Source organism: Nicotiana tomentosiformis, chromosome 3 (assembly GCF_000390325.3).
Source record: "Nicotiana tomentosiformis chromosome 3, ASM39032v3, whole genome shotgun sequence".
Classification (NCBI taxonomy): domain Eukaryota; kingdom Viridiplantae; phylum Streptophyta; class Magnoliopsida; order Solanales; family Solanaceae; genus Nicotiana; species Nicotiana tomentosiformis.
Window position 1 is genome coordinate 47184590 of NC_090814.1, and position 14664 is coordinate 47199253.

Genomic DNA, 14664 nt, shown 5'->3' on the forward strand with positions numbered 1-14664 from the left:
ATCTAAAAATAGAGTTATTAAAATATATCTAAATTATGAGACATTATGTGAAAAATTTATAAGGTATTTTGAGAAAGAAAAAATATTGATCAAGAGGAGAATCTGAGAAGGAGATAAAAGGGAAATGACTGACATAGAAACTTCTATATACAATTTTCTTCAATTTCACTGTAACCTTTGTTTTGATTTCAAAAATTATTGTATCTGTTCTGAATTTATCCGTTGATTTTCGTCAAAGTATCCAAAATCGGTTGACCATATCCGGTACGGATCCCACACCCACACCCATATCGTGTCGACACGGGTACGTCACCGAAAGTGAAAAGTCCGAGCAACTTAGATTATTTGACTTTCAAATAATCAATAAGAATATTTTACATGATAGCCTTAATGATTTTTTCTTCACTATCTCGTTATCCACTCAACCTCAAGGTGGTAGCAACTTTGGTTGGCAAGAAACTATGTTGCTCAGACTCTCCGAAAATGTTGTCGGGTGCGTGTCGGATCCTCCAAAAATAGTGTATTTTTGGAGGATCCGACACGGGTGCGGCATCATTTTGGAGGGTCCGCGCAACATAGGCAAGAAATACTTAAAAAATCACTGCAATAATGAACAATCGATTGTAATGTGCCTGTAACAATGAACTTGAACTTGTAAAGTATCTGTGCATCCAACCAAAACCTAAAACAAGGAGGAGTAGCCCATCACCATTATAAACTCCTTTAGGATCCCCATGATCAATGAAGAAGTGCATTCTTTAATATCATTAACCCGATTCTAGGATATACACATGTATTGAAGATCTTTTTCTCTTTAAATTTTCTTGAAAAACATTTTTCTACATTCTTCTCTGCCTCTTTTGATGGCTTTTGCTGATTGTGTTAATTTAGTTAGCATGATTTAAGAGACGTAATTATAGGAATAGAATATTTCCTTCTAGTGTAATTGATTATAATTGATTGCCTCCTTTATTTCCTTCTTCACTACTGTTTTCTTTTTCAAACCTGCTGAGAGGTGCTTTCTTTAGCTATCGAAAACAACATTTCTGCCTCTTCGAGGTAGGAGTAAGGTTTGCATACACACTGCCTTCCCCAGACCGCACACTGTGGGAATACACTGTGTACATTATTGTTGTTGTTATATTGTAATTAATTATAATTGATTGTCTTTCCTTAATTAGTTATAGAATTCATTGTATATATTCCCTTTCTCATGGAATGTAAAGACATATAGAAGCTTTCTCAATTTTAACATGGTATCAGAGCTGTCACGCCCCGAACTTGGGAAGCATGACCGGCGCTCAACCGAGTAAATCCGGCAAAGCAAGCCTAACAACATCTCATCATAACTCATGCATGATTTACCATAACGTAATTAGATCATGACTTTTAAATTGAATACATTTGGCTCAATGGCCTACAATCTTTCTCATGATGGGTGCGTAGCCTCATAAATGCTGTGAACATAAATACATGACAAAACTCAAATCTTTAAGTACATGACCCACAATGTACATGGAGCTTCTATGACAATAGATACCTAAATACATAAAATGAACTAGACCCAAACACCCACTAGAACTGTAGCATGCTCACCATAAGCTGAGTAGTGAAGAAGATCCCTATCAAAGATCCATATCATCCTGTAGAAGTATACCTACATCCATTAAAAGATGCAGCGCCCCCGGCCAAAGGGACGTGAGTACATGTGGAATAGTACTCGTATGTAAGGCAGACAAAACAACATATGAAAATACGGTAACTCAAATAAGAGGCAATTAAAGTACATCAAGAAACTATGAAACATCCCATAGAATCAAATTTCAAGTCTTATTATACTTACATCATTCTGAACTTCTTTTGGGATCAATTGAGCCATATGAATTATGCGTGGGATACAAAATATAATGTAAATATAACATGTGCAAACAAGGGCAACGAAAGTGGCACCTATATTTCGTGTTTGCTATGCGTCTTACTAGATCGTCCATAGCCCTCTCTTACTATGCACATTATACACCCATGCATTTCACCAAGATTAGGCAAGATACTTACCTCATCCGGGTAAGCCTTCAACCACAAATCGCGTAGCAACCTCGCTCTAGCCCTCCAACCACGCAAATCCAAGCCAATTATCAACCAAGGAAGTCAAACAATGCTATAGGAAGCGATTTCAATCCATATAGCTTCGATCTTTGAAGAAATTCCCAAAAATCAGCAAAAGTCAACCCGGGCTCGCGTGCCCGTAATCCGAAACCATACCAAAATCGGATGATTCATAACCTGCCGAGTCCAAATATATGATTAGATTTCAAAACCGAGTCCAAATCGGTACTCAAATCCCCAAAATACACTCTCTTAATGTGTAGGCAATAACCTTAAATGTTCCTTCAAAATTTTAGTTCTTGGTGAATAAATCCATGGGGAAACAAAATATATAATCAAATTTAAGTAGGAATTACTTACCCATAAAATAGTAGTGAAAACCCCACCAAAATCGCCTCTTACCAAGCTCCAAAACTCAAAATAGTGAAAAATGCATCAAAACACTCGAATATAACCTCTGCCGGGTCGATCACATCTGTGACCAAAAGAGCCGTATTTGTGGCCTCAGCTTCTGCGACCTAAGGCTCGCATGCGCATAACTCCACCGATTGCCAAGACTTCGCATGTGCGCACTACCACTCACAGAAGCGATCTCCGCATCTGCGCAAATCACTCGCATGCGCGACCACTGGCCACCAAAGCCATACTCGCAGGTGCGCGCATAACCTCGCTGGTGTGACCACGCACCTGCGCTACCTTTTCCGCAGAGGCGATCAATCCCCATAATCATCTACTTCGCAGAAGCGACCAAGCTCTCGCACCCGTGACCTATCCACGCACGTGCGACGCACAAGAAAATCAGAGAATTCCAGCTTCACAAACATGGTCCGAAATGATCTGAAACACACCCGGGCCCCTCGGGACCCCGTCCAATCATACCGGCAGGTCCAAAAACATTATCCAAACTAAACACCACAAATAACATCAAACCAAGAACGAAGATAAAAAATCATGGTCTTAACTTTTGAACCTTCAAACTTCGCCGAACGCATCCAAATCACACTTAAACATTCCGGATCACAACCAAGCACACAAGTTCCAATCAACGAAACGAATGTATACAAGGTCTCAAAATCACAATAGGAGTCTCATAACACCCAAGTCAACTCTCGGTCAACCAATAACTCTCCACTTCTTCAAACTGTCAACTTTCAACAAATAGAGCCAAAACATTCGAGGAACATCTAAATTCAAATCTGAACATGCACTCAAGTCCAAAATCACCATACGAACTTATTAAAACCATCAAATCCCGATTCTATGGTCGTTTACTCAAAAGTCAAACCTTGGTCAACTTTTCCAACTTAAAGCTTCCAAATTGAGAATCACTCTATCAAATCAATCCTAAACCACTCGAAAATCAAAACTAACCATGCACACAAGTCATAATACACTATATGAAGCCACTCAAAGTCTCAAATCACAGAATGAAATGCTAGAACTTAAATTGACCGGCCAGGTCGTTACAGCACCCTCCAATTTCTAAAAAATATTTATTTCTGAAAAGATTTGGAATTCGACTAAGCGCACTTATTCTCACAAGGGAAATGTTGCCCAGATCTTTGAAATTCGAAATAAGATTCATGCCACTAAGTAAGGTTAAGTTAATTATCACTGAATATTATTCCGAGTTAAATGGGTTATAGATGGACATTGACTACTATCAGGATCTCCAAGCAAAGTGTACCAGTGATACTGTTCTCTTTCAATAATTGTTTTAAAAGGAAAGGATCTATGATTTTCTGGCCAGTTTGAACTAAGAATATGATCAGATCGGGTTCAAGTTCTCGGTAAAGTTCATTTTCCTTCATGTGAGGATGTATACTCTTATGTTTAACAAGAAGAGAGTTGATGAGGGGTCATGCTTTATTTAGCACCAACGGAGAAGTCCGGGTTAACTGTGTCTTATGAATAACCAAAGATATTTACTTATGATAAAGATCACCTACACTGTGATTACTGTGGAAAGCCAAAGCATACAAAGGAGACATTGGGAAAACTACATGGTAGACCAACTAGAGATCGTGGAGAAAAATGTGTAGGTCCATCAAGGGGTCCGACTAATATTACAGAAAATGTGGAGATATCCAAGGAAATTGCTTCTGGAGAAGCTTTGTCTTCGGATGAAGTTCAGTATCTTCGCCGTCTCCTAAACAAACTTGACACTTCTAATGTTGCCACTTCCAATTACGTAGTCTGGTATTGCCTTTAATGCTTACCTTAATTCTTGGATTATTGATTCTTGTGCGGATACATACATGACAGGCTCCTCTAACGGCTTTCAAAATTGCTCTCCTAGTCCTAAAGGGAATTATCTCAGAATAACCAATGGCTTCCTAACTCATGTTTCTAGAACATTATTATCTGTTCTACATGTACCTGAGTTCCTGTTAACCTGCTATTTGTTAGCACCATCACCAAAAAACTAAACTGTAGTGTCGACTTCTTTCCTATCATCGTATTTTTAGGATCTTCAAACAAGGAAGACGATTGACGGTAGTAGATTGCATGATGACTTATATTGGATTGATGGAATTTGAGACTATGGCCAAGCCTCTTTTGGAGGAAATAATGATGTCAAACAAGAAATAATACAGTGGCATAGATAGTTGGGGCACCCATCATTTATTGTTTTAAAAGAGTTATATCCCAGTTTGTTTTTCAGAATTGAATTTGATTTTTTTGTGAAGCTTGTGAATATACCAAGCATACTGTCACGACCCCAAAATCCCACCTTAGATTGTTGTAATGTCACCTAGTCTCTAAGACTAGGTAATCCTAACACACATTGAGAATTTAGCGGAAATAACGAATAAGATAATAAATTAAACTGAAAAATATCATAATAACACCAAAATGGAACAACAATCAAATATTCTCCAAAACCGGTGGTACAGAGTCATAAGCTCTAAAGAAGTACACTAGGAATCTCTAAATACAACACTGTTTTGATATGAAAATAAACAGTAGTAGAGACAATAGCAGAAGGTGACTCCGAGGCCTGCGTGCGTCAAGGTATACGTTGAAGTCTCTGAAACGTCTGAATCAACTCACTAGGGTCTGACACGAGCAGAAGTATCTGGATCTGCACAAAAATATGCAGAAGCGTAGGTCAGGTCAATAAGTATCAAGCCTAATCTCGGTAGAGTAGTGACGAGGTCAGGTCAAGACACCTACTGGACATAGGAACCTGTGCAGAATATTAATATAATCTAAACAACGTTAAATTAAAGGCAATAAATGACAACAAAGAATGTACAAATGATAAAAGACAATAAGTAACCAATTACAACCCAAAATATGAATGGACTGAGTTAAGGTGACAAAACAATAACCGTTAAAATCAACAAGCCTTTCCAACATGGAATGTATAACAAGAATCACACTGAGGTACCACACCTCATATTCACATTTCACAAGTCACAATCACAATCTTTCTTATATCGCCGCGTGAGCCTTGCATTTATTTTTAGAAAAATATTTTTTCTGAAATATCTTCACGCGCTTTAGCCCCCTTATCTCGCCGCGTGGCTTCAAGTAATTCCCTTACTAGCAACACGCGCATAAATCCCACCTTATCTCGTCGCATGCACATCAATATCACAACATAATAATCAACTCGGACCATACGTGCCCATATGCCACAACATTGCCAAAACCAACAATACCAATGTCACTACAACACATAGCTCACGGCTCAACCACAATGTGTACAAGAATCTCAATAACAACAAAATGAACGGAAATAAGCATGGCCTCCTTATGTAATAAGACCCTTTTACATTGCCACAGGTTTTAGGGTTTAAAACCTTTTCCTAAACCTATTGGGTCTTCCTTTTCCACCAAGAAACATGATTCTATTTAATTCCTAATTATTCAGGTACAACAGGGACTGCATAATTTAACTAATGAGGCTTCCTATTATGAATTTAATTCGAAATATTTGAATTAATACCACCATAATAAATTACGAATTATTCTACTCAAAATTCATAATTGCACTCCTCAGTTCAATTTCAAAATTCTTCCATTAAACCTTATTTAACTCCCCATGTTAAGATTCAGCTACTGATCAAATAAATTAAATTACTGACAATTTAATTCTTTGATTATTTCCTTTAGACTTTCGCTTAACTTATTTCTCGAGACGGATACAAAATTCACTTGTAGGGTTTACACATGAAAACTTATAAGCTTTCATAAAGGTGTATCATTAATCTCTAGACCGAGACATAGATTCCATCAACTAACTATTACTTCGGCAATGTATATCATCATTGTCTAATTTACCAAGCATATTGACCCACAAAAGAATCTCGTCTTTTAATAAATCAAAACAATAAATAATGTACACAACTAATACTAATTATATCAAAGATTAAGAGTATAAGTACATTTAATAAACTAGAGACTTATTTTATTAAGTCAGTATAAAATACTTATATCTACTTGGTCCGTTCAATACATACAAAATGTACTAGCACAAGAAGTCAGAATTATACCATTCCCATAATCAAGGTAAATTGTATTTAATCTTGTGCTACAATCATTCCGATTATTTGTCCAATTCCATCTTAGACTGTGAATAGTCTTTATACTTATAAAAATTGATGATTGTCCACTTTCTTCATCCCCCTCTATCAAAATGATCAAAAAGGAAGGCGAGCTTGCTTCTTATTCCCGTGTAATCTTCCGTGTATAAGCTAAATTCTATACACTAAATCATCTATTATATAAGTAAAGGACACACACGAATATATGATCTATTTAAAACTATATTAAAATTGAATAAACAATTATTCTATAATAAATACTATATCCAAACCAAACTTATGGTTAATAGTATATATCCCAACAAGATTAACCTGAAAGAAGAGGGACTCGTACGAAGATTCTGTTACCATGGTGTGGGAAGACTTCTGGTAAAAGTTTAATATTTGAGGAGGGGCTCAATACCCAAACTTTGATATCATAAAAAAAAAAAGAACGAGAAAAAGACTTCTCTTGAACAATGACAGAAAATTCAACATTCAGAGAGGAACTCAAAACCAAACTCTAATAACTCAATATCCAAACTTTGATATCTTGTAGAAAAAGAAGAGAATGAGATTTATTCTGGAACAAAAAAGGGGCAGCCCGGTGTACTAAGCTCCCGCTATGTGCGAGGTCCGGGGAAGGGCCGAACCACAATGGTCTATCGTACGCAGCCTTACCCTGCATTTTTGCAAGAGGTTGTTTTCATGACTTGAACCCGTGGCATCCTGGTCACATGGCAACAACTTTACCAGTTACGTCAAGGCTCCCCTTCGAGATTTATTCTAGAACACCGACCAGAAATCGATGTTCAGATGAAGGGTTCAACATTCAAACTCTACTACCATGGGGAAAAAAAGGAGAAGAATTTTCAAGAAACAATCGCTAGAAGAATCACCAGAATAAGAAGAGGTATGTTGCCGTTGACTCAGTCACCTGCAAGAAGCGTTGTTAGAAAAACATAGACAACAAATAAAATTTTGGTCAGTGGCATAAGTGATAAGGCCAGTCGCCAGCTGGAGAAGCTACTTGTTGAGTTAAAGTCTACACCAGATGTACAAGGCAATTAAATGAGTCTATAAAACTCGTCATCCACTATTACCTTATAGTTTTAGCAAGTCCATATTTAGAGTCGTAAGTCTACATTCAAAGTTCACGTGTGAATCCCAAAATTGGATTATGCCGGAGGGTGTTTAGTTATTAAAGTTCCAAACGAGGATATCTAAAGGTGTTTATAAAGGTCCTGGACCCTCCACTCATTGCCTTAAGTTTTTGGGTTGACAGATATTTTCACATTACTGAGATCGTAAAAGTTCTGCTATAATGTGCAAATAGAAAAGAAAAGAGAAACTATATTGAAATCGATTGTTAACAACAAAGAGGACTCCTTATTTGTGGGGTTTGAGCTACGTGAAGAATGGAAAAATTCCTAATTCTTGAGATAGTATTTATTATGATATAATCATTATGTTCAGCTCAATATTCTTAATGATTTACTTGACTTTTAACAACTTTAATCCTACTCATGTTATTACTCATTTATTTTCTGTTGAGTTCCCATCTCTTACACTTTCCCTTACATCTCTTTATTGACTTATCTTTCTTTCCCACTCAATTTTCTTTTTGACAAGTAAGCTAATATACTTGTATTAAAGTCATTAACTTTTGCATGCAGACGTGGTTATGCAACTGAGAGGCAGAAGGGTTTGCTAATAGTTGAAAAACTAGATTACTTGCAGTCAAAGTTTCTACAAAGAGTTTTCTTTCTAATAGTCAAACCTCTGAAGAAAGTTAGTATTTGGTTGACTGAGGTATGTGACTACTGGTACATCAAATTTTCCTTTTTCTAGAGGTACCCTGAAAAGTTGCATTCCAAGGGTCCCCCAATATGTTTTTGGAGGGGCAATTTTGTTGGTTTGGTGGTTTTCTTCTGCCAATTACCTATGAACCTGATTTCTTGGATTTTATAGCGATCACAGTTACAAATTTCCATGGATCTCCAAAAGAATTGGAAACATTCGCCAATTAAGTGCATTCCCTTTAAATGAGCTGCTTCAAATATGCAAAAGGAAGCTAAACAAAAGAGTTATTAAAAAGTTTTATATTTGTGGCAAATGATCGTCATTTCAAATATTTCACTCAGAGGCTCTCCTAGATCAACAGATTGTTTTAATTGAGACAGACATGACAAGATTACGAGAAATCCGAAAGTTATGTGCTAAGGGAAGCAGCAAGCAATGGCGGAAATAGGTAGTCTATTGGCCATTTTTGGACGATAGATGGTAGAAAATGATTTTAAGATTGCTCTTTTTTAAGGAAAACATGTGAAGGCTGCTGCCAACTGATTCTCAAGCTCAATCATTCTGGTCTTGGTTGGTTCTTGATTGCATATTACTTGAAACCATGTTGATTTGCTTTATGATGATGCTTCTACTTGATGGTATATAGTTCTTTTTCCTAATACATTTAGTGGTTTGATGTAGAAGCAAAGATTTCCCTTAATTTTGAAGGTCGTTACAATCATTCTAAGATTGCTATTTATTCTTGATCCAGGTTTTGGAAAGATCTATCACAGAAGATAATGCTCGAATTTGGGCCCAAAAAGTCAAGCTTTGGTTGAAGGATTTTCCCATTTTCCAGCAAACATCTAGTGACAACCAACACATATCAAATAAGCCATTTGAAGTTGACGCATTATCAGAAGATGACCTTCCCCTTCAGAAAGCTGCACAGAATGCTGTAATTCGTTATGAAGAAAATCTTTCAGCAGCTGGGCCTCGTGGTAGGCTTCTAAAAAAGCTGCTGATGCTGATTGGAGTTCTACCGTCAACACATAAACAGCAATTTGAACTTGAAATAGATGATAATGAAACTGAATCTCATTTAAGGTTTGTCCACTTGAGTACTAAATATTATATGGCTATGTGACTGAGTTTGTGTGTTCTAACAGAACTTGAAACACTCCTTATGTGTAAGAAAAACTCATATTTTACCTAAATCTGAGAAAGATTTTTGTTGTTGTTACTGCTGCTGTTGTTGTTAGTTTCTTTAGTTTAAGACTGAGATCTAAATTTCGTTGAGTTCTTAAATGACTGTTTCATCAAAAGAATCTTCTGTGTAGGCCAATCTTTTTGTCAAGGATATCACTTAGCGATATATGGGAACCCGCATCACTGAAATTATGTGCAAATGATCTTTGGAGAATGTTGAGAACTTCTATTTCCATTCTTCTCTCAAAATCAACTCTCCAGGTAACTTCAATTACATTCATGTTCAGTTCGCATAGCATAGGTCATTAGTGCCTTAATATCCACTCTTTGTCTTCATAATTGCTTGAAGCACAATGAATATCATGGGCTCTTCAATTCATACTACTTAAAAAATATTACTGCCTCCGCTTCAATTTATGTGAACCTATTTCTTTTTTAGTCTGTGCCAAAAAGAATGACCTATTTCCATATTTCGAAACAATTTACCTTTATGCAATGATTTATAGTCACACAAAATATATGTGCCTCATTTACACTACAAGTTCAAAAGTCTTCTCTTTTTTCTTAAGCTTCGTTCCCAATCAACTAGGTTAACATAAATTGAAACGGAGGGAGTACAATTTATTCCGTTTGCATTATTGTTCTTTTTTTTTTTTGGAGATTGCCTTTCCTTTTATCTTATATTTTTTATAAGCAAAAATCTTTTATACCACCAAACCAACTGCAATTCATTCTTTTTCTCTTCCATTTTTGCTTTCTTAAAACTGTACATTAGTGGCCTCGAGTTCCTCCTATATATTCTTCATAAACATTGGATATTTTTCCGTGGTTGGCAAATATTATACCTGACCATAGTGCTTAAAATAATTCATTGCAAATGTTGCATCTCATATATTACTTTGCGTACCGAATACCCTGATCTCTAGCAATAGCAATGGAATGCACCTTAAGAATACTTATGCTGAACCTAAAGAATATTTATGCCTTCAAAATTGTTCTTAGTCAAGTAAACTTCATTACAGCAAACATTTAAACACTTATGTGCTCATCTTTTGCTAGAAAACTTTACTCTTAGGATCTGCATCCTCATACGATATGAATGTTTATATGATAGGAGCCAGCTTACCAAGAGTTGATTTTACTATACATCAAGGAAACTTGGGAGGGAGGTGATGTGGATAAAGATGAGTTCCCTTCTTTGCAGCTGAAGATCTACGAGAAAATCCCCATTCCAGATCTACCAGTAAATCCTTAATCATGGAATATACTTGATCAACTATTGAATTACTTGAAGTTTATGATTGTATCTTTTTTCCATCCACATTTTGATTTAGTATGTACTTCAGTTAATTATGTTTGTTACTCTTTGTAGGTTGTTTTTCCGCACAAGAAGTTGTCTTTCCGCATACTAGATTCGGTATGAGCCGAAAATGAACTAAATTTATTCCCTAGCGAGACTCAACACTCACATCCTTCCAGTATGGAAAAAAGCATTTTTCTACAGCTTGATTTGTTGAGACTTTGACAATGGTGTTCAGCATTCTGCATTAATGTCGCTTTTTCATTGATATGTTAAGCCGATTTTCAAGTGTTCTTATAAATCTGCCTGAATCTTCTATTAAATTGAAAGGAACTTGAAAATTATAATGTTGTAAGGTTAGACAAGCAAACCTGCTGGTGGGCTTTTAATATATGCTACAGACCAATGAGTGCTTGATTAGTTTGGTCAAAACCAATACTCAGGTTGGATGTCTAAATGCTTATCATAATGGCTTGCACATTTCCTTAATTGGTTAAGTACAATGAACTAAATATAATCTGTGACATAGTAATTCATATACCAAAATTCAGGACCTTGAGATGAAACCTTAAACTATTACATTTTGGTATCAAGAGAAAAGAGGGTGAAAGGAAAGCATTGTTAGAGGCTACAGAGAAGTGAATGGAAAGGATTATAATTACAAACTTGAGCGCAAGAATCATAAACACTCAAAGGTTGTCCATACAGAGAGGACAAGGCTCCAGAAAAATTAAGTCTTTCCTTTTCTCATTATCGAAAGTGCAGAACAAACAAAGTATTTAAGTTAATGAAATCATAACAGAATATTTAAACTAATGAAATCATAACTGACTCTTAGAAATTAGCAACAGATAACAAAATGGTTTAACTGACTCCTAGAACTTAGCAACAGATAACAAAGTGGTGCTGGAAGTGGAAATCATGGAAGAGTGCCCTTGATTTGTGCGAGACCCAAGAACTCCAGTAAGTTGTTGACTTCTTATTTGCTGCTGACTTGTTCTGAGTTGCTGACCTGTTCTTTGCTCATGTGACTCGCAGGTGCTGACTTATATTTCTTCCTAGAATAAGTTTTTAAGGGTGGTGTCGTATCAGTGCATTCCCCTGAAAACTCGACTTGTCCTCAAGGCGAAAGGTGGGAAATTGATCAGCAATGAACTCATAACATTCCCAGCTTGCTTCTTCAAGAGGTGTGTCTTTCCGTTGGATTAGCAGCTCGAGAGAAGGAACACCAGCTGTATATGTTCAGCAATGGGAAAGGATCTTTTCAGGAGTCAACCAATTTCCATTCAGAATCGATGGGTAGAGGGGCTGGAACTGCAGGAAGCAGTTGTCGATGGGCTGGTCGAAGGAGAGAAACATGGAAGACGGGATGAACCTTTGAATCTACAGATAGTTCAAGCTCATATGCCACTGGTCCAACACAACGAAGAATTCTGTCTGGGCCAAAGAAGCGAGGGGAGAGTTTAGCATATCGATGACCACTAAGATGGTATCATATCCACCCGATTTAGGCAGACCGGAAATGAAGTCTAGTGAAATATCCTCCCAAATTTGTGCTGGTATTGGAAGAGGTTGCAACAAGCCAGCAGGTGCTAAAGCTTGATACTTTGCTTGTTGACAAACCAAGCAATTCTGGACATACGGGCCAACATACTGCTTCATCTTTGGCTAGTGTTGAGTCCCACATCGGTGGGATTTGGGTTTCTTGGTCTCCTTATATGGTCTCGGGCAATCCTCACCTCATGAGCTATCTTTTGGGGTTGAGTTAGCCAGCCCCAACCCAATTTATTGTTACCAATGTTGGGCCCCTATTTATGTTGTTCACGCTCCAGTTTGCAGGCCTGGGCGTGAGGGGTGGGTTTGGGTTTCTTGGTCTCCATATATGGTCTTGGGCAATCCTCACCTCATGAGCTAGCTTTTGGGGTTGAGTTAGGCGCAAGGTTCATTTATCAGCCAGAGAAAACCAGAAGAAAGCCTCTTAAGAGTCTTCAGATCCCCGATGACCTGCTGCAGGTGTATCATGTGCCTCAGAAAGAAGTTTCTGATGAAGAGAGCTATTGTGTGGAACCACTAACCTCTCTTTGTATAGAGCTTGTTGTCCACCACATGGAAATCGGGCTGAGTGATTGGGGATAGATCAACAACTGTCAAGACCTCACGAGTGTATGGATCCTCGCAAAGGGCTTCAGCTCAATAAGAAAAATCCTATGGATATTTTAGGCTGCGATGATCTGTTTGGACAAAGAAATGGTGTCCCAAACGGTAGTGTTTCCACTTCTGCAATGCTAACACAAGGGCAAGCAATTCACGATCATAGCTGTACTTAAACCGGCTGGAAAAGAAAGACCCTTACTGAAATATGCAATGGGATGATCATATTGTAGAAGAATAGCCCCAATACCCTCAGAGGATGCATCGCATTCCACTGTAAATGGCTGGGTAAAATCAGGCAATCGTAGAATAGGGACGGTGGTCAAGGCTTGCTTGAGTCGAAGAAATGCTTTCTGCTGTCGAGGACCATTTGAAAGCATTCTTCTTGGTGAGTTCAGTAAGCGGCCTAGCAATCAAACTGCAACCTTTGACAAATCGGCGATAGTAACTTGTCAAACCCAGGAATCCATGTAACTCCTTCACATTAGTTGGTGCTGGCCAACTCAAAACTGATTGGATCTTTTCCTTATCAACACCAACTACTTCGGCTGACACTATATGTCCCAAAAAAGAAATTTTGGGCTGTCCAAGAGACATTTGGATGCTTTGGCATAATAGTGATTCACCTTAAGCAACTGTACGATAATCTTCAAATGAGTGTTGGTCAAGAGTTGGGCTACATACTAGAGTATCATCAAAAAAGACTAGAACAAATTTGCGCAAATGGGGTCGGAATAAGTCATTCATGGCAGGTTGGAAAGTAGAGGGAGCATTAGTAAGGCCAAAGGGCATGACAGTAAATTCACAATATCCAGAATGGGTTCGAAAAGCTGTTTTATGGATGTCAGCAGGGTGGACGCAGATTTGATGGTAACCGGAGCGAAGATCAATTTTGGAAAAATTTGAGGCACCATGTAACTCATCAAGGAGCTCATCCACATTTGGAATGGGTTATTTATCTGATCTGGAACAGTGATTTGGTTGAGGCGTCTATAATCAGTGCACATGCACCAGGTGTTATCTTTCTTTTTGACAAGAACAGGGCTGGAAAAAGGATTGGTACTTGGCCTGATGAAGCCTGAATTGAGCAAGTCAGAAACCCGCTTTTCAATTTGACTTTTGGAAATATGGGTGGCGATAGGGTCGGATACAAGAAAGACATATCATCGGGTGTCTGGTAATATCAGAAGTATTTTTCAGTCTTCAAGATCCAACCGCAAAGATCTCCTCCATCAAAACGAGGAAATTCCATCTTGGTGTGAGGCCGGCGAGAGGGGTTTTTCACCCACCACAGTAAGTCGACGTCGGCATCGATGTCGTCAACCCATGATGATCTTCCGGTATTGTGGGGCTCTGTGCCAGTAGCAGTAACCTAAGTTGCTCGGACTCGGGTGCGGTGTCCGATACTGGTGCAAATCTAGAGGTCAGATCCTTCATGATCTAAATTTTAAAACTCAAGGGTATGGATCCAGGTACGGATACGGGTGCAGGGATTCGGTTAAAAATAATTCAAATATCTAAAAATAGAGTTATAAAGATATATCTAAATTATGAGACATTACGTGGAAAACATAAAAGATATTC

The 14664-nt window shown here is 37.7% G+C and overlaps 1 protein-coding gene across 5 annotated transcripts in view; it reads left to right on the forward strand.

The window, feature by feature from the left end:
• LOC104093515 (uncharacterized) overlaps nucleotides 1-14664 on the forward strand; it is a 33346-nt gene that overhangs the window by 10900 nt on the left and 7782 nt on the right. For all 5 annotated transcript variants that reach the window (XR_685670.4, XM_070196917.1, XM_009599266.4 and 2 more), the window contains exons 4-8: nucleotides 8315-8450; nucleotides 9193-9527; nucleotides 9761-9890; nucleotides 10744-10872; nucleotides 11002-11046. Coding sequence is in view for 4 of the 5 variants with exons in the window: in XM_070196917.1 (XP_070053018.1) it covers nucleotides 8315-8450; nucleotides 9193-9527; nucleotides 9761-9890; nucleotides 10744-10872; nucleotides 11002-11046 (775 nt within the window). In the remaining variant the exon portion in view is untranslated. The remainder of the gene's footprint in view (nucleotides 1-8314; nucleotides 8451-9192; nucleotides 9528-9760; nucleotides 9891-10743; nucleotides 10873-11001; nucleotides 11047-14664) is intronic.